The sequence below is a fragment of the Malurus melanocephalus genome, unplaced genomic scaffold (assembly GCF_030028575.1).
Source record: "Malurus melanocephalus ecotype Western Australia unplaced genomic scaffold, MMel_1.1 scaffold_601, whole genome shotgun sequence".
Lineage (NCBI taxonomy): Eukaryota > Metazoa > Chordata > Aves > Passeriformes > Maluridae > Malurus > Malurus melanocephalus.
The window spans coordinates 353,751-373,162 of NW_026623833.1; the positions used below are offsets into that span (position 1 = coordinate 353,751).

General features: G+C 40.8%; 2 protein-coding genes across 3 annotated transcripts; one reads left to right on the forward strand and one right to left on the reverse strand.

Annotated features, from left to right (window-relative positions):
* Positions 1-1,328: 1,328 nt before the first annotated feature.
* On the reverse strand, positions 1,329-3,711 carry METTL18 (methyltransferase 18, RPL3 N3(tau)-histidine). Of its 2 annotated transcripts, none has more exons than XM_057383009.1 (2): positions 3,432-3,711; positions 1,329-2,939 (listed from the first exon to the last, which is right to left on the reverse strand). In XM_057383009.1, the coding sequence occupies exon 2, from the start codon at positions 2,728-2,730 to the stop codon at positions 1,672-1,674; it is 1,059 nt and encodes a 352-aa protein (XP_057238992.1). In that variant the 5' UTR covers positions 2,731-2,939; positions 3,432-3,711; the 3' UTR covers positions 1,329-1,671. The 2 variants fall into 2 exon arrangements, with proteins under 2 accessions (XP_057238992.1, XP_057238991.1); XM_057383008.1 differs by having other exon boundaries at positions 1,329-2,942.
* Positions 3,712-4,996: 1,285 nt separating this feature from the next.
* Positions 4,997-19,366, forward strand: FIRRM (FIGNL1 interacting regulator of recombination and mitosis). Its single transcript, XM_057383013.1, has 22 exons — positions 4,997-5,085; positions 5,466-5,570; positions 6,118-6,258; positions 7,228-7,390; positions 7,736-7,820; positions 8,393-8,531; positions 8,967-9,047; positions 9,315-9,379; positions 10,754-10,902; positions 11,462-11,570; positions 12,073-12,259; positions 12,590-12,672; positions 13,047-13,098; positions 13,422-13,511; positions 14,182-14,367; positions 15,029-15,151; positions 16,067-16,162; positions 16,591-16,704; positions 17,130-17,234; positions 17,538-17,618; positions 18,335-18,448; positions 18,750-19,366. The coding sequence occupies exons 1-22, from the start codon at positions 5,020-5,022 to the stop codon at positions 18,933-18,935; spliced, it is 2,520 nt and encodes an 839-aa protein (XP_057238996.1). The 5' UTR covers positions 4,997-5,019; the 3' UTR covers positions 18,936-19,366.
* Positions 19,367-19,412: the final 46 nt, after the last annotated feature.

Here is a 19,412-nt window from a genome sequence, read left to right on the forward strand (position 1 = left end):
GCAGGACACTGCACAGTAGGATGGTGAGGATTTCTCAGGTAGAGAAAGTCCTAATGGAGCTTAGGGAAATTAATATTATTTGAAGTTGAAACACCAACAGTCTTTTTTGGTTCCTCAATGTGTAGTCAGCGGTACTTCAGTAAGTCAGTCAGTGCAGAAAAATTCCAAAGCACAGTGACAGTCATGGCAAAACTGACTTTTTTCCTCCCTCTCCTCTGCTATAAGAGGTCCAAATCAGTAGTTTCCAAAGGATCCCTTTAAAATAGTCTGGAACAATAGTTAAGGCTCTTCTGTAAAGTACGGGAAATCCTTTACAACTCTATCTTAATAGCAGCAGGGTCAAAATAGGAACCATGGGCTAGACTTTCAGCATCTTCAGTGATGGAAATGTGATGCAATAATTGAAGTAATTTAGATCACTGCTGTAATAAGTTTTTTTCCCATCCCCTCAGACTGTTGTTGTCCCTTCTCCCCTACACTGAGTATCCTTGCACCCAGTTTACTGCAGTGATTGACTCTCAAAGTTTATATTTCTGCAAGGGCACCTGATGAAGCAGTGCATGATGACAAGAGCTGTGTATTAGCTTGTTATCTGGTTTTTGCCAAGAGAAAACGTGCAGTGGATTTCCTTACTTTGTTTGAATTGCAGGTGACAATGAGCACTCAAGACCAGGTTTTGTAGTTCTTTGGGTTTGTTTGTGTATTTGGTAAGTGATGTTGCTGAAGAAACTGCCTGTCTTCAGCCTAGGGAAGAAGAATGCCCTGTATTGCAGGCTTTGTCCTGCCAAAAAGATTGAAGAGGKGTGGTTGCTCAGTAGTACTCCCAGCAAGTTTTGAAAAAGGGGCGATTAATGTCTGGAACAACCTTGTTAAAACTGTACAGCAATCTAATTAAACTCCTATAATAGCATTTCCTTCTCCTAAAGTTCAATTCTATCATYCTCCAGTATTTCATTTGTAGGCTTATTGGTTGGTTGGTATAAGGAGCTTATCTTGTGTAGAATATTTTCCACATCAGCTTCCAAACTGGCAAGGCATTTTCTAATGCCTTGCCGAAATTTTCTTAGTCTGTGTCAGAATCTGAATGTGAAAATTCACAGACCACAGTAGTAAATATTCTGTTRCACTTTTTGAAAGGCTTGAATAAATCATTTCACATGGACTCAAGATTCCCCAGGAGGATAGAACACAAGCAATAAATACAATCACATCCCCCTCTGCTGGCAAAGTAGCAAAGCTCAGAGGTGTGTGGTCTGCCTGAATCTGGCTGCAGTTATACTGCCCAACCCTTGAGAAAGTTTAGCATCCAAAATTAGTTCAAGAGGCTATGTCATTCAGCCACAGCACACCATGGTCACTGCTGTGCCATGTCATTCCTCTGATGTACAGTTCTGGTGCTGACAAAGAATGTAAAACGTGCCTGGAGACAATGACATGTTTCATCTTTAAATACATCTAAATTACAATTAATTATCATGAACAAATGCTGCTTTAACAGAACTCTATGCAAAGTCAACATCAGAAAAGTCCCTCACTTCTAGTCAGACATCAGAATTTGTCAAACATTTCAACAACTAGCATCATTSATTTGTCAAACCAGAATAAGAGAGGAAAAAGCAAAGAGATGTAAGGATTAAAACACTTTTGAGTTAGTTTTGAAGGATTAGGAGTTTAATTTGAACAGGAATCTTTAAAGGCAATTTCCATAATGCATCGCTGCAGCCCCTGATCAATTGTTTTAACTATACTGGTTCTAAACACGTTTTTCTCTTCAATGAATTTCTCAAAGAGGTATGTACCACCACCAACTCCAAAATAATGCACTTTGCTTGCCAAATAGACAYGGCCATTTTTATCCAAGAGCTGAGCCAATGTATCATGCAAAGCACTGTAATAGTCAGGATTATAGATTGTCTCAGAGGTGAGAATTATATCATACTTTGGAAAGGCTTTGGTGCTGCTTAATAGGAGCTGGCTGACTTGAGACCACTCTCCAGAAAAAAATCTGCACTTGTTGAGCATGTCAGGTGAGCCCTCTGATTTCCTAGGCCTCTTTGAAGGAGGTTTGCTGGCTTTTCTGTCCTTTCCACTGCCCATCTTACTGCCATYATCGATACAGTTGGCCACCACATTAGGCAAGGTTATTTCATCAATCACTGTGCTGTTGTAGTCCTGAAAATGGACACTGTCAGCTTTACCCCTTAAAGCAACAATTCCCAGGAGTCCAGCCCCACAGCCAAGATCCAATACAGTCTTGTTGGTAAATTCTATTTCAGCCTTGGAAAAGTAGTCTATGAGATCAAAGGTGCATTCCCAGATTTTCAKCCCTCCTTCATAGACTCCTGGGATGAGATCAGAGTGAGAAGAAACACTTTTGGACACGATGCCTTCGCTGTCAGCATCACCCAAACACGTCATTTCTACCACGGACAACTTTACGTGAGACAGGTCCAATACCTTTTCCAAGACTTTATTTTCCAATACTTTGTTGAGATCTTCAGGAATACTGTGCTCCTTGGCAGCTTTCACACAGAGCTTTTTCTTTGAAGTCACCTCATCCTGGTGCTTATTAACACCCGGCCTTGGGCTGGACTCTGCTGCAAGACTGGCAGTTTCCCTGCTCTTTTCTGTGAATTCCTGCTTGTGATTTGGAGAGCGCAGCAGTAAGAAGTCAGCATCTGCCTCGCTGTTCTCACTTTCATCAACAGCAAAATTAAATTGAAAATCCATTTTCAGGAGTAACAGTTTAAAAAAGTCGCAATATATTACAGACAGCAACACTCATTTAAGACCAAGACTGGTACCAAGGTGGGTGTTTTTTCTTTTGTTTTTGATGGGGTTGCTCTTTTCGTAGAGGATGCTCTTATGTAGCTATTGCTATGGGTAAGAGCATTTTGCTGGTGGAATATCAAATGTTTTGCCAAGAGCCTGGTGAATTACTGCTGAAAATAGAAGTAGTTTTATGTATCATTAACAGTAGCACAAACCGTCTAATTRCACCACCCTGATTTTCATTACCAGGCTCCCCCAGGAGATCGTGGAGTCTCCCTCCCTGGAAACATTCCACATCCATCGGGATGCGTCCCTGTGCCACCTACTCCAGGTGATTCTTGGCCAGCGGGGGTGGACCGGATGATTTCTAGAGCTCCATTCCAACCCTAAATCTTCTGTGATTAAAAAAAAAAAAAAAACCCGCTATCTATCCATTTACATTTATGAAAACACAGCGTTACCCSGTGACCGCATCTCCCTATAGGTACCGGTAAGGGAGGTAGAATAGTTGTTAAACCCCGCGTTTCCGACTCAGCGTTTGAAGCGGCGCAAACCCAAGGCGCGGGGCGGCCCCGCTGCCCTTCCCCGCGCCCCCACAGGCCGGGTGCGGCGCTCGGGATCCCTTCCATCCCGTTTTCCCTGCCCGTGCCCGTACCCACCCGCGGCTGCCGGCCGGGACCGCGCTCCGCTTCTCCACGTGGAGCCGCTTCCGCTTCCTCGGGCGCGGGGCCTTGTGGGAGCGCGGGGCGCCTTTCCCGCCGCCGCCCCGTGCTGAGGGGAGCGCGGCCGCCGCCATGTCCCAGACAGACCCCGAGCTGCTCCTGCCGGAGCTGGGCGSCTGGGACTGGGAGCTGTGCCGCCAGAAGCTGCCCACTGTTCTGCCCGGGCTCCTTATATCCTTCCCGGCAGGGCTCTTGGGTGGCTGCGGGAAGGCGCAGGAGTAGTGAGGGGGTGTGGGGGGCTGTGCGCATCCTTCAGAGTTCCGCGGTTCAATCAAATCTGTGTGAGGGAAAGCCATGGGACCTTTATGAGCGGCCGACACTGAATAGAAAAGCTGGGGGCAGGAAATTTCGCTGGAGACGGGTACAGTCCTTGCCTGAAATGAAAGACTCGTGATAGAAGATAGCGTGTGGTTCATTTAGCACTGTAGGTACCTCCCCAAAACCCCTCACCTCCGTCTCCCCGATCCTCAAACAAAAATCCAAAGCTCCTTAAAAATCCAAAACCACACACCACCAAAAAAAATAAAAAGTCCTCAAGGGTTACTCTAATACATTTTAGAAATACTTTTCTCATCCTGTGGGTACTTCGGGATATCAGCCTGCATTGGTAACGGAGCGTCCCTGCCAATTTCATATGTATATGAGCCAGAGTGAGAGAAGTCACTGGCTTCTGCAGCTTCTTTAAAGATAACCTTTGTCGCGTAACAAGTTTTATTTTCTTTAACTGTTTTACTCAGTGTATCAAAAGTCTGAAGACTGGACCGAGCACATTCGTAAGTAATGGCTARCAAGTGCCTCTTGTTGTGGAGCCTTGTACTGCAATTACATTGTAATCACTGCGGTACTTAAAATGCTTCTGCCACAGCCAGGGACTTTCTGAGTATACAGCAATCCTGCTGGCCCACATTCTCCTTACTGCACCTTGAACAAGCTTTATAAAAGCCCCTATAGAAGCTTTGCATGTAAGGCTGCTTTTTCTTTCCTGCTACTGCTGATTTTTAAGTACATGAAAGAAGAGTGCTTTTTGTCTTGTGTTTTACTCTCTTCTTGGCTGTTTGCTTCCAGGTGGTAAAATTGACAGTGGTAAGAAAATGAGGCCTAGATGTAACTGTTCGGGAATTTTACTAAAACTCACTGATACATTGTATATTAGTGCAAACCAGCGCATTAAACATGCAACTGTTTGCAGTTTGCAAGATAGAATATTTGGAATATAGAAAAATATTAGATCTGTAGGCTTGCAGTTGTGCTCAGTCCTTAACTAAGTTTAGTCAGGTGCACTGCTATTTTTGATAGGTTTATGCATGATGGAGCTGTTACAGTTAGTTGATTTTTCAGATAATGCATGTGTGTTTTCATGCATTTCAGATAAGGCAAATACTCTGTTGCCTCTCTCAAAATCAAGTATCTGATCTTGTTTTGCTTTCTGCAGTTCTTTATTTCCTCTGGTAGGTTGCTGTATATTTCTTGTAATCACACATTGTAAATGTTTTTCTTTGCAGGTGTTTTGAGGATCCTGACTGAAATGTTTTTGCCCCATATCAGCCTTGAAGATTTGGAGCAAACTTTTTTCTCGAAAGTGTTACCCAAGGTAGGACAGCTTCAGTTAACTGTGGAATTGTCAATCATTCCAGTGCTAACGTCTGCTTAGAATACAGTAATTCTTCCTTTGAGCTTGCACAATGTAATTATTCTATGGGATACAAAATTTGAAATTGGAATTTTACCCTTTAAGAGTTTTCACAGTGTTGTGTTGAACTGTCTTTGTGATCGTTCATATATATATGATATTTTTTTGCCTCTTGTTCTATCATGCTTTATAAYTGAAATGCTGGAAAGTGTTTTCTCCTGCGAGTTCTCTCTGTAGCCTGTGCCTCCATGCCAAGGAAGCAAGCAGGTGTATGAATGGTGTTATTATTTGCACATGTACTTTTGTAAATTAAATGTTTAAGTTTTGTTTCATTCTGACAGACTCTACAGTTCTTTGATAATTTGATGTGTGAATTGTCCAGTGAGGCCAAAGGACTGACCARCCAGAGTACAGAGTTATGCTCTACTGTAAGGAAACTGCTACAGGCAAGTTCCATCACACAAGCTGTCAAAATAATGTTTACACCATTCTTTGCTTTTCCCTAAACTATTAAAAGGTTTTTAGAATGTTTATGCTAGCTATTGATGGTTAAAATGTAATTTAACCTTCCTTTATAGTTGAWGTTCAGTTAACATGTTGTGAATTATTTGATTACATCTAGCATGTGATGTTAATGATAACTTAAAAAGTCATCTCAGATTCTGCTTAAGTCCCTATTTCAGRTGAAATGTGATTTCTCACATTTGAAGAGTGAATCTGTCACCTGTTTATACCGTCACTTCGTTCTGAGTTTAAAAGTTTTTGTAAATTGAGAGCAGTAGTCAAAGAAATAAGTTTTCACAGAGTATAACAGAGAAAAGCTCTGGAATTACTCAATGTTATTTTATGGAGCTTCATACATCTTTAACAAACTAATTTATGCAAATAGCAGTGAACTTTAAATGCCATAAAAGTGCAGGTGCAATTCAGCTAAAAAAAGATGCTTTTGCAGTTATTGCAGGAGTGATTGGTGTTGTTGATTCTTGCTCTCAGGCCATGGTGCAGCTGCTGGAGACTCTGACGGGCTGTGTGCGCTATGTGTGCTCGCTGCAGGAGTGTGTGTCCCTGCAGAGCATCCGCTCCCTCCCTTCCTCCGTCCTCCATGTCATAAAGAGCACCTTCACACATTGCAAGGTAGGGCTCTGCTAGAAGCACAGAAGTACTTACGCTCTCTGGCTGTAAGGAAACCCTTTATAAGGTGATCCCTCTCTTAGGAAACCCTTTATAAGGTGATCCTATTTTGAAATAATACTGATGTTGAATTATTACTTTAATTTAGTTGGTAAATTGTTTATAAATCCATTCAGTGCACAAGTACAAAGATGATTTTTCAGCTGTCTGCCCAGCAAATCTGACCTGGTGGTKAGGGGCTCAGACTGGGCTATTTCCATATTTTGCATCTGTTTACTGAACATTTTGTTCATGAATAGAGTGCTCTAAGAGATCTGTGCACTTGTGATGGCTGCAGTAATTTCAGAGCTTACCAGCATGGTGTGACCCATCTTATTTTTATGAAGTTCCAGRGTAGACTGAAAGTTGAGAGGAGCATTTTCACTTTTGTTACAGTGAGTAGTGTGTATCTGCATTTTCAGATGCAAACAGTAATTCCTTCTAAGGATTGATAATAAAATACGTTCGTCGTAAGGACACACTAACTTTTGGATGTCTTTCCTTTTCACATTTGGTTTCTTTCTTGTGGGAACATTTATATCAGTTTTCCATGTAAGGACTCAAACTAAGGTGCCATACATTTATCTAGCAATTCTAATATGAAAGTACTGGGAAGTATTYGGAATGCTACTTCCTTTGTTGCTACCATAGTCCTGTTTGGTTCAGAAATATGATCTTAGGTTTGTACATGGGGCCCTAATCCAGAGCCCCCAAACTCACAAGRGCCAGACAGCCCTCATTAGTTCACAAGCTGCAGGTGAATGCATTTTACATTGAGTAGTCAGGGACTGTGTATTGAATTAAAGTACCTACAGCTCTGCCTTGTTCTTTTYTCCAGAGAAATGTATGGCAAGGCTYTTGGTGTTTTCAGCATGTGAAAAATCAGTCTGTGAGTTCTGAAGTCTTTTATAAACCTCATCCTCCCCATTTCAGGACAGTGAATCAGTGTACTGTGGGCACCTGCACTTAATTTCTGACCTCCTACAAKCCATGTTCAAGGAAACTTACTCCCTTCAGAAACAGCTGATGGAACTTGTTGATCTGATTTCCATAGGCTCTGCTTCCACTGAAGATGACATCATTTATATGGTGCAAGGTATATGTGGATTTAGCACTTTTTTAGTCTTGCTCAGTCTTTTTTTCTATGGAGAGTATGTTTGAAACTTTAAAACAAGTTTCTGAGTGTGCTCTATTCCTGCTACCCTGACCATTCTTTCAGAAAGCAGCATTTTGAAGCTTGAAATATTTCCGTTTTTCTCCTGAAGCTTCCTCTGTGGCATGGGGCATGTTATGTAKGTTTGTATGAAAGGGGCAGCACCTAAAGGCTGAGCCATTTTCCCARTTTGTGTCAATGTGCTGTTATTCCCTTAGTATTCTCTTGGGATTCCTGTGAACTCATAAATGGGATGTAACTTTGTTGCTGCTGCTATTTTTTCCTTAGTAATCCACACTGTGCTGGAGATCTGCTCTGTCATTTCCAATATGGACCACGCTCTTCATGCCAATACATGGAAGTTCATAATCAAGTATGTAGCTCAACTTGGATTTTATTGTGGTGTAATCAAAAATAGTGAATTTATTTAACTTATGAATTATTATGAATGAATAAACAATTGCTTTGTGTTTAGGGTTTCAAATAAAATGGAAAGTAGGGATTCAATGTAGCTCTTTAGTAAGTGAATTTAGAAATTCAATTTAGAAAATTAGCTAGGAGGTAGTATTAAAGCAGTGCCAGTGAAAGTAGATAAGAATTGGTGTGAAAAGTATCAGAAACTTGACTTTTTGTATTGCAGTGCAGAAGAAAATTTGAAACAGTGTTGTCTGAATAAGTAATTTTTAGAGGTCTGTCCTGCAATTTTGTAGATGTTTTTGGCTTGAGTTGGCTGTCTTGTACTTCTGTCCTGCCTCTTCTTGTGTTTCAGTCATGGCAATGGAGAGGGTTGTTCTCCGTGAGTTTCTGCTTTCATTGTACACAGATATTGTACCAATCACTGCTGTATGACAGTTTAAATGGAAGAATTTGTTATTTGGATTTGTAATAACTGATTGCATGATCACTTCTGACAATTAAATATCTGATTCTATTCTTATCTTTCAGGCAAAGCCTGAAGCATCACTCCCTGCTGCAGTGCCACCTGAAACACAGTGACATTCTTGGTGGCCTGTGCAAGGACACTCTTCTTTCTTTTGACTCCTGTTTGCAGCTGGCTGAGCAAATGAAGGTGTCAGAGATACAGGTGAATTAAAAAGCTCTCAAAGCTGCCARTGAACTTGAAGAGGATAAATTCTTTTGCTGTGTTATTGCTTGGAGTAATTTGGTTTGTGTTTTTTGGGTTTTCTTTATTCAAGTGGTAGACAGAATACCTTTGAAACCACATGAATGTGAGCCCCATAACTTGTGTAGACAGTGAGGCACTAAGTTTTCAGCATACTATGTTAGAATTTTTTTATTTCCTAAACTGACAATATCCCAAGCTCAATCAAATTCTTATTATTGTTCTAAAAATGTTGAAGCATACATACTGAATATTGTAAAAGTTTTTCCTCCTTAGCTGCAGAGGCTGTAGAGAATAAAATGTGGAATAGGTTTTGAACACTTAGAAATCTTACTTCCTTTCTTATTGTATTATTCTGTATATTAACTTTTAGAACTTTTTTTTTTTTTTGGACAGGTGGACACTGACTTGAGGCTGTTCCAGAAGACAGTCAAACTGTGCAGGTTCTTTGCTAATTCCCTTGTACACTATACCAAGGTAGGTTTTAATACTTGAATTCTATGTTTGTCTTAAATTTAAGCCTTTGGTGTGCAATTTTATACTACATAACATTTTACAGCTATCCCATGTGGGCAGTATAATTAGCATCCATGCATTACCTRCTTGTAGTTCTTCCACCAGTAAATACTCACCTAAGCCTAAGCAGGCTGGGATTTCCCAGAAAAATAAACTATGACAGTAATTAATGTAATTTATCATGTATTTTATTTTAAAAGTATCACTCAAAATTGATGTCTTTTGCAGGATTTCCTTGCTTACTTCTCTGATTCCTGTTCTCAGTTACATCAGCTCTTTCTTCAGATATACAGGTATGCAAAATAAATTATTGAAAGTATCTTAATAACACCTCCGTATTGCATTCTTAAAGTTGCAAGTATTTTGAGATGTAAAATTACAGTTCTCATTCCAGAGTTGTTGCCATCATTTTTTTCATGTACAGAAGGCTAAAATAATTTTTAATAAATTAGGTGGTTTTGTGTTATATAATTGCCTTAACCCCATTCTTGATTATTATTGTGCAKGTCCTGTATTGACAAACCRTTAACTTTGTTGCAACTATTTATGRCAACATTTATTAAATTATGTGTAAAATAATCAGAAAAAAAATGCCAAGACTAAATGCAGATTTCAGCAGTGCCATTTGACAGATTGTTTCCACTTTAAGACAAAGTATAGAAAAATTTGTCCTGGAGAAARAGGGGGTCAGAAACAGAGTATCCTGAACTTTTTCATAGCTTTATTGGTGTGTTAATGATCTTGTGAAATGTCACAGAAGGACTATGTTTCTCCTGGAAACAAATATTCTTTTAATGTTACACTTACAAATGTCTGAAAGTGATTTATCACTTTCCTTTCTAAAAGTTTTGTTCTTTTTGCTGCAGTGGTGGGGAAGCATAAGGGAACACAGACTTTATCCTGGTAATTTTATATACTGTGAAACCAGAGGGCTGATTTCAGCTTTTCATTTGGAATTCACACCAGGTTCTGTGGTGAGATGGGCACCTGAGTTCAGTGCAAGATTGGGTGGATTTTTTTAAGAGTTTCTTCTTCTAGGTGTACTTACCTTGGAGGTCTTTCTGAAGTGGAAGCTTGTAAACTTTTATTCACTCAGGAAAACTGAGCAGGAATTTTGAGTAGGATAGTTGCATTTTTATAGTTCACTTTATAAGCTGCAAGAGTAGAAGGTTTTCTTTTCATGATCTCTTGCTTTATTCTCATTTTGGCTCTTTTTTTTCTTTTATCGCCCAAGGGTTTTTTCCTCTTCAGAGAAATAGTGATACTCTTTTAGAGTCCAGCGTTAGTGTTGTCACATTTACAACTGTCAAAATGTGTATAAAGGTGTTTTCTTGGCTTCTCCTTTTTATTTGAATCTTTGTGATTTGGTATCTTTCCTCTGATAGATGTTATGTATTTCACATGCATTTTCTGTGAGCTTGTAARGTATTCTTTCAATGTGTAGTAAAATACTGGATTGTGATATTTATTTTAAAGGCTGAATGCAGAGTTGCAAGTCTTGGGCTACTACAACAGATATTCTAAAATGAGAAGCCTTTTCTGTCTTTTATTTCACAAGAATAAGGACATAATAAATTTGCCTTTTTGTAGTTCTTTTGCAGAAAAGTGGTGTTGCTGAAAATGCTACTGAGAATATTTAAATTCTTTTTTTTCCCATTCCCCCTCAGCAAATTTCCTCCCAGTCTRTATGCTCCAGAAATCTTGGAAGTTCATCAAGATGAAATATCCCGGGTTTTTCTTGTGGCTCTGGACCCTCTCATCAACCAGCTCCTTCCCTTTAGTCCTTTCATGGAGCAAGTGTTAAATGAAAAGTTAGGTGAGTTGAAAGTACTGCTCCCAGTGCTGTCTGTGGGATCAGGATTGACATTTTGACTTTTTGGACCATAAGCAGTAGTCTGTGCTTGTTTGCTTCTCTCGGGTTCTTTTGTAAGTACTCTAATAGAGCTGATTGCATACTAACTTGGATGATTTTCATAACAGATAATTCATGTTGCTGAATTATCTTTTCCAAAGCGCTCATAACAATTGCAATATTAATCTGGTTAGCAGAAATCCTATCAATTCTGCTCTTTTGCATAATTTCAATCCACGTTTGTCAGACTTTCAAAGATGGAATTTTTCTGCTGTTCTGTTGGTTGGGGAAAACAGCTATTTTTTCTACATTAAGTATTTGCTGTGAAAAGTAGAATGCCTTCAAACTGGGAAATTWCCAGCTTTTTCATTCAACAAGCCCTTCTTGATTTCTGCCGTGACCAACATGTCATTATTCTGAGATAGCTCATCAGTTTGCCTCTACGCTTGTTAAAAGCCAGTTTACACACACAATATATTTATCCAAGCTACTTGAATCACATTTGAAACCCAAACTTCTACAGGTCTCCCTCCTGAGCAGCAGCTGCCTCAGTGTCTGCTCCTGATTACCATCATGGACAAGCTGTCCTCCCAGCCTGAAGARGTGCAAACTCTCTGGAACACAGGAAAAAGGTACTAAGAAGGTTTTTCTTGTAGTTCTTCACCACAGCAGTCATTCCTTAGAGGCAAACAAAGGGGCTCAGCTGCTGGAATTTCCTTGCAAATGAATAGTGAAATTGTCACTATGGATTTATATCCTTGTGCCAAGACAAACAGGATCTGATGTTCATTGCCTCAGGAGTGAAGGATACAGAGCCAGAGATGTCTTTCTTTTTTTAGGAAAGGAATGGTATTTTGAGTACTTGCAGGGTAAGAGAATGATGTGTATGTAATTTGTTGATCCTTCACAAAGTTAAAATCTCACACTTTTATACCTGAACCCTCTAATAATCACCTGAGTTGGTGAAAGAAGAAGGCAGTCAGGAACATAAATCTGGTGTAAAAGCACTGAAGTTACTGACAGATTTTCTGGTCAAAGATTTTCTAATGCTGATGTCATTTGCAGGATTTGGGACTTAGCTATCTGTAACCAAACTGTTGTCTTTTATTTTTTTTTTTCCTTTTCCCCTTGCAGCCTGTCTTTGTTTTCAGCTCTCTTCTTCAGTTTCCAACAATGTTGTGGGGAGCTTTCTCTCCCTGTCTGTTTGCCAGAGGTGGTCAGTACTGGACAGCCAGAAGTTCCCATCACCCTCTATCACTACGTCTGTGTCCACCTATGCTCCTTCATTGCGTCCATGCTCCCATCACACTTCCCTCAGCTGGTAAGATTAGCTTTTGCTTATCATCTCTTCAGCTGTTGTAATGCATAGGTTCTATTAAAAAATGGGTTCTTTTTAATGATGTAGCTCTGAAGACATGCTCTGGTAAGAGGTGGTTCTGTAGAAGTCAGATGTGACACAGTTGCATGGCTGGAGTTCAGTTATATAGCAAATGTTATTTGTGGGAAAGGAGAAAATAAAGCTTCTTAACACGTTCTTGAGCACCTCAGTGTTCTTGGCAATTTTTGTTCTCTTTTGGAGGAGGGAAGGTCATGTTCAGTTCTTTCTTYAATATAGGATTCAAATTGTGTTAATCTTCCCATTTTTCCTCAGGAGTGTGCCCTGCTGGATGCTGTGCTGGGGTCCAGTATGATCACATCTCTGCTAGCAATGGACTCATGGTGCTTCCTTGCCCGGTAAGATTCTCCTGTTACAAGTCAAGCAGGTTTTCCATAGATCCAGTTCATTCTGTTGTTGTAYATAATTATTTGAGAGAGATTTTTGTAAGACAAAATTGTCCTAAAATTGGATTATTTTCAGTTACAGACCATATTTTGAAAATCACAATCAGAAATAGCTTAGCTATTTTTACATTCTTTCAAGCAAGAGGAACATAGATTTCTAYTATTTGATAATTGGTTTTTGAAATGTTTGTCTCAAGTAAATTGTGTCTCTGCAAATCAAATTTAARTGTTAGAGGAAAAGGTAATTTCTCAGACAAGATTTATAATATTTATCTGTAAAAGAATAGCAAGTCCACATTCATAAGCTGCTGTCTCTCATGTTTCAGGTATGGAACAGCTGAACTGTGTGCTCACCACGTTAATGTGATTGCCCACTTGGTAAGAACCACAGTGATGTTTGCAGTTTGGCACCAGTTTTAATCTGAGTGCTACCAGCAAAGATTCTAAATGATCAAAGACAGGAATTTTTTTTTTCTAAATCCAAATGAAAYTGTTTCAGTTCTTCAAATTGGATTAGTAATTAGCAAAAGTAGTACAGTGACAATATAAAACAACATGGCCTGCTTATTTTATTTACAGTGTTATTACTGTGATCCCACATAGCACCTCTCAGGACATCCTGCATAGAATTTGTTTGCTAAGTCATGATTTTTTCCTTTTGTGTAATGAATGAGGTGCATTACTTTTCTGTCTTAATGCAGGTAAAGACTTGGCCCAATGACTGCTCCCAGGTCCCTGCCCTGGGTGTGCTGCTGAGGCGAATGCTGTTCCTGATGGCTCCAGAGCATCAGGCAAGTACAGCACCAGCATCTGCTGTCATTAATAAGAGGTTTGAGTCAGTGGCCTGTGTTACAATATCCTTTCAGTTCTGGAGAAGTGAAAAGATGTTGAGCACTTGCTTGCTTGCCTTTTTATTGTACTTGTTATTACTTAATCACAGTGGATCCTACTTTATGCACAAGCACTCTTTAAAACAAGAAATGAACGAACACCTTTCTAAGAGTCTGACTGGGCAGCAGTGATGTCCGTTTTTTGATGAAATACGAAAACAGCACATCTCCCCAGATCTACTGAAATTGTGTCCTGTCATTGCATCCATGACTGGTATTTGTGCATGTGCTGATGACATCACGTATCAAGAGCAGTGTCCTGACCTGTCGATGCTTCTCTGTGTACCCTGGAGAGGCTAAAGCCCTTTCTTCTATTCACTGGGGCCATTGCTTCAAGCAGCTGAAAAAATCAGTTGTTTAATCGTTCTGATGTCTTGTATGTGACAAGGCAGGTGGCAGTTTCTAAACGTTCTTTATGTGAAAAGTTAGATTTTATTGAAGTATTTTACATAATTTTATTTCACATAATGTATTTGAAGCAAACCAGCAGCGCATTTTGGTTTCTCATCTTTCTGACTGATGATCAATTTATCTTCTGGTCTGTTTAGTTTCTGTTACCTTCTGTTTCCAGGTAGAATTTGCCCATAAGTTTCTTCCTGAAGAGGTGGAGAACTTGTCTGTGTGGCAGCATGTGTCCCTCAGAGCCCTGAATCCTGACCTCAGGACACAAGTGGCAGCTCAGCTGTGCACGGCYGGGCTCACGCAGTGCCGGAGGTGGCTGAACAGCAGCCGTGCCTYGGGAGACCTCCCACCTGTGGTAAGACCTGATTCTCTTGTAAAAATGTGTGAACTCTGGTTTTCAAACTGTAAGGATTCTGTTGCTGTTACCTCAGTTCTGTTATTCAGTCTGTTGCACAGCTTTTTTCCATGCCTAGCTGGCATATGTATGAGCAAGAATTCTCACGTTGTTTTCTTGTAGTATGTGGCACCTTAGGACAGTGAAAGTCGTGTGATTCRGTAGTTACTCTAGTTGTTGTTTGCTCTCTGAGAAAGCGATGTATTTTTCTTTGGAATTTCTGATTTATGCTATACCTCAGCATACAATTACTCTTAAGTTTAAAAGTCCTGACTGGTTTTATTCAGCATCATAAAGTCTGAAAGATGCTCACTACTGGTCTCCTTGGTGAGACAGTGTGAGAAATCAGAGGCTTCCACATGAAGTGTCTGCTGCCAGACTTCTGCCAGTGCAGCAAATGGCATGCAGTATGTRTGAAGCTCTCAGGAGTAAGGAATGGTTTCCTTGCTCTGGAAGCTGCATTGGCTGGTGGCCTGCTGGATTAGCTGTACTGTACAGMTGACACAGCACATTGGGCTTCTTGCCACCTTGTATCATTTTAGATGTTTAWTATGAGCCTGGGGTTTTGAGTTGCTTTACGTGTAGTTTGTTTTCATTGGTCTTACACATTTTTTCCTCCTAGACCACTGCCCTTTCTGTCCTGCTGGCTGCCTGCAGTTCTGCTGATGACACTCTGGAGGCAGAACTTAAGGCATCTGTCCTGGGAGTGCTCAGTGAGTTCTGGTCTTTTCTCCAGGCTAAGCAGGTAAGAGAATTTGCTGTGCCAGTGATGAAAACATGTCTTTGAGAGGCTGGTTATTGTGACTCATTTATTTTTTTACTTGGATGGACTGTTTCTATAAAGCACAGCATAACAGTGCTGCCCATCTGCTCTCAGCTGGTTTATGTGTTGGGCAGACGTGAGCTCTGGGGAGCTGGAGGTTGAAATGYCCTGAATTTTTCATATATGGCTCTTTGTTATTCCATCTGTTTCTCAGTGTCAGATTCAGACTTGCTCAAGGAGAAGTCTGAAATATCTCATTTTGATTCATCCCAGTTATGAATTTGGTGTATTTTAAATGCTCATTAGAATGTGAACAAAACTCAGGGTGATTTGATTAGTGCCCAGCCCAGCAYGTGGAGGCACAGAGGGCTAATCACCCTCCCCCTGTGTCTCACAACAAAGGGATCAGGGTACCCCTTGTGACCATGGACCTGTTCATGGCTGCAGCTGCATAAAGAAAAAAGGATTGTCATGGTTTTCATGCTCCCCATTAAAAAGAAAGTTTGAGAGTGGGSATGAAGTAGAGCCAACAATGTGCCCCTTCAGAGGTCTTTTCCAAGCTCAGCCAGTCTGTGAGGACGTCTGGTAGCTGAAAGTGAAAAGAAATAGTTCAGATAACCTTTAGATGCTTATTTTAATGAGTTGTGGAAAGAGATGAGGTACAAGAAATGTTCTTCATAGAATTCAAAGAAAATGGTCTTATAAAATATGACTACCTAGAAATATTGATATGATTATTTTGGTATTTTCTTCTGCTGCTTACAATGCAGTGTTTTACATGTGTGAAGTCAGGCTAAGAATTTTGGAATGCTACTGTAACTTGAAATTCTTTCTTAAGTAGTTATTTTTCCCATGAGCTAAAATGCAGTGTTACTGGCATCTTGTGTTTTCTTCAAGGTCTCAGATGAACCATGTCTCCAGAAGACCCTGTGTTTATTACTTCACCTTTTGGAATTTTTCATCCAAACATTAGATGCTCAAGTGATTAGTCAGGTAAAAAGAACAAAACACAAAAACCCCAGCACTTTCTTATGAATAATTCATTATATTAAGACCAAATTCTTTGTGATTTGCTGAAATTTCAAATGAGTTATTTCATGGTCTGGCCTTCTCTTAACAAGTGGTGGTTTCTAATTTTATTTCTTCCTTGATTACTTTCCTGGTCTTTAAAGCAAGCATATGGCATTTTGGTTGACACTGCTTTTGAGAATCYCTGTCCTCTGTAAGATAATTGAGATATATGGATGCATGCTCATTTCTTTCTAAAATACACCTTGCAGCTTTATCCTGGYCAGTTTTATTGGAGGTGCAGCACATCTCCTTTAGGCTTCTAAACTCCATGTGGTTGGATTTAAAGATGAGCCTGCAATTTTCCCCTGCAGTGTGTCTGATGGAGCTTCACTAWGGTTTGTTTCCTGCAGGTATTTGCACTGCAGTCAGCCCTACTCCAGCTGCATCCACCAGACCATGTCCGTCTAGCCATGGTGGAATTTCTGTCTTCCATGGGAAAGGTGTTTATACCACAAGAAGCACAGGTAAATGTAATTGTAGCCTTAGTGAAATTATCTTGTCTTTTGATGAAAAGATAGGCCTTTTATTTAAATATGCAGGGAAAGGATTGAGTTCAGTAAATACACACAGGAGTGCCAGGACATAATCATCTTGGATATTAATTAAGGGGCTCTGGCAGATTTATTTTTCATCAAGATGTGTTCGAGTTCATGCAAGATRCTTGGGGGTTCAAATGCCAGTCCTTTCTCACTGGTGAGAAGCAACAAGGAGTGAGAATAGAACATGTCACCTCCCTCACAGTGKTTTTTTTTGCCAGACAGAGCAGTAGCACTCTTGCATTTCCCAAACCTACCTGTCAGTCTTAGAGTGATCCTTTAATAATAAATCATGATGGTAAGATATGCACAACTAACTCTTGGGAACTGATGGGTGTTTGTTCCTGTTGCAGAGGCAGGTTTTGCCCCAGCTGTCCTGTCTGTTTGCCTCTCTGCTGGCTGACCAGACCTGGCTGATTCACCAGCACGCACTGGAGGCATTCACACATTTTGCAGAGGTGAGCAGAGCACAACTCTGGGTGCACATGTTTGGCTCTGTTAACTTCTATCATACACAAATTCTCCTGTTGTAAATATTTGCTGCTCCTCACAGCACAATTTGGATCTTAGCTACAGATGCTATTGCACATTAAGTACTGAGGGCCAGTGCAGTTGGAAATGATTTCAGGAGCTGGAAGTGAAGAAGGATTAGGCACTGGGGGCTTAGATTGGCTGCAAGAGGGCAGGGATTGTCATAGAAACATCTGCTTTGTTGTCTTGTTAGCATGAATATATTGAACAACCAGTACCATTTTTGACAGGAAACAAGACATGAAGATGTTGTTCCCTGGTGCCTTAATTCTGAAGAAGCTAAGAACAAAGTTGTTAATTTTCTGGCTAAGGTATGGGTATTGTTTAACCATTTCACTGCTTTCTTAGTTGATATTGTACATCCACTATAAGCAATACACAGCTTGTGTCTACACCTGCATCTGCCTGGCCATTAAATAACTATAAAATAAACTGGTTGAACTTTTCTCCTTGCTTTAATCAGCAGAATTAATGACTGCCATCCTATGCACACTGGTCTTCCAGTACTTCCAACTTAAAAGCAAAGCATTTACCATCCTTAAACAAAAAAATCATTAAATTGCAGTTATTTTTGAAAGGAGAGAAGTTATCTATTAAAAAGACAGGGTTTGATAATTTGATTTCCTTCTCCATTTCTTTTGGATCAGATTCTGACATCTAAACACRTATGAAACATCTCAGTTCCTTTAGCATATTAAAAAATCCTCTTAAGAGCAGGTGGCTGTTGTGGCAGAACACTGACACTGGGAAAGTGGGGGCAGCTGTAACCTGAGGCAGGGTTCTCTGGCTGAGCAGCTTTTGACAAGCAGGTCATTTATAAAAGAACTGATAGCTGCTGGTGCTGCTAACCCAGAGGTTTAGATAACTTCAATCTCATCAGAAGCGTGTGTGAGAAATAATATTCTTTGACCTGCACATTAAAATCTCTCCCTCCCTGCCTCCCTCCCTCCCTTTTGTTCTGGCCTATAAATGGAAAGTTGGCAATGCTGCCTGGGTGTAGTTACCTCTCCTGGGGCTTTCTCTCTAGACGAGGCAGGTGGAAGAGACRAGAGAAGCACGAAGAGAACGCCTGAAGCAAGAAAGGATTACCTGGAGTGCACAGGTTTTGAAAGTGGATGGAGAATTGGAGTCARCAGGAGAGGTATGTGTGCTTCTTTAAACTATCTGCACCCTAATGTCCATTTCTGTCACTTCTGGGGAGTCTCTGAAAAGGTTCAAGCTGGTCTTGCTGCCCTCCGTGTTCTAAGAAAGAAGGTCACATGCACTCCTGGCCCTTAGTGTGATATCCTGATGGTCTGTAGTACCTGCAGGCAGCAAGAACTCTCACAGGACAAGGGAGTATTGCCGCTCTGTCCCACCTCAAGGCTTTCATGCATTTGGATGAAGACAGATCACTGAAGTACAGTATTAAAATGATGTTTCATGTTCACTTAAATCTACAGCCCGTGGCCAAGAGAGCCTGTCACCCCCCCTCTGAGGAGCAGTACAAGGCAGCAGTAGGCACGATGGAGGGGGCAGTGGAGGCTGTGAAGCTGCTGCTCCAGAAAGGGTCCCCGCCAGCCTGGCTTGCAGTGAAGCTGGAGGCTCTGCACGCAGCCATAGCCACCCTCAGGGACAGTGTGCGGTAGGTGCTCCACAGGGCTTGGGGACAATGGACCAGCTCAGCTCCCTGTGGGAAGGGAAGAGGTGCCTTTGAGCCAAGAGTGCTGCAGAAGAAAAAGCTGACACAGGGCAGTGCTCTACAGCACTGCTGGGTCTCGTTCATGTGCCAGAATGGACTRAGGGGTGCAGTGCTGCCCTGTCCTGCACAGTCAGTGGCTGCAAGGACTGATGGATTTAAATGGACACTACCRGACATCTGAGCTGTGGGTTTGTATATTGCTTGTTCTTCTGCTATGTGGACATAAACATTTCATGACATTGTATTCTCAATACTGAGAAGTCTGAATCTGTTGTAAGAGCAGCAGTTACYTTGTTCCTGTCAAATACAGGTGACCAGGCAGTAGGTGTTTTAATCCTAATTTTAAAATACACTCAAGACTAATAATTTAAGGCTCTGCTGTTCTCTGAACATATCTCTGCTGCTGGTTCCACTCCATGCTAGG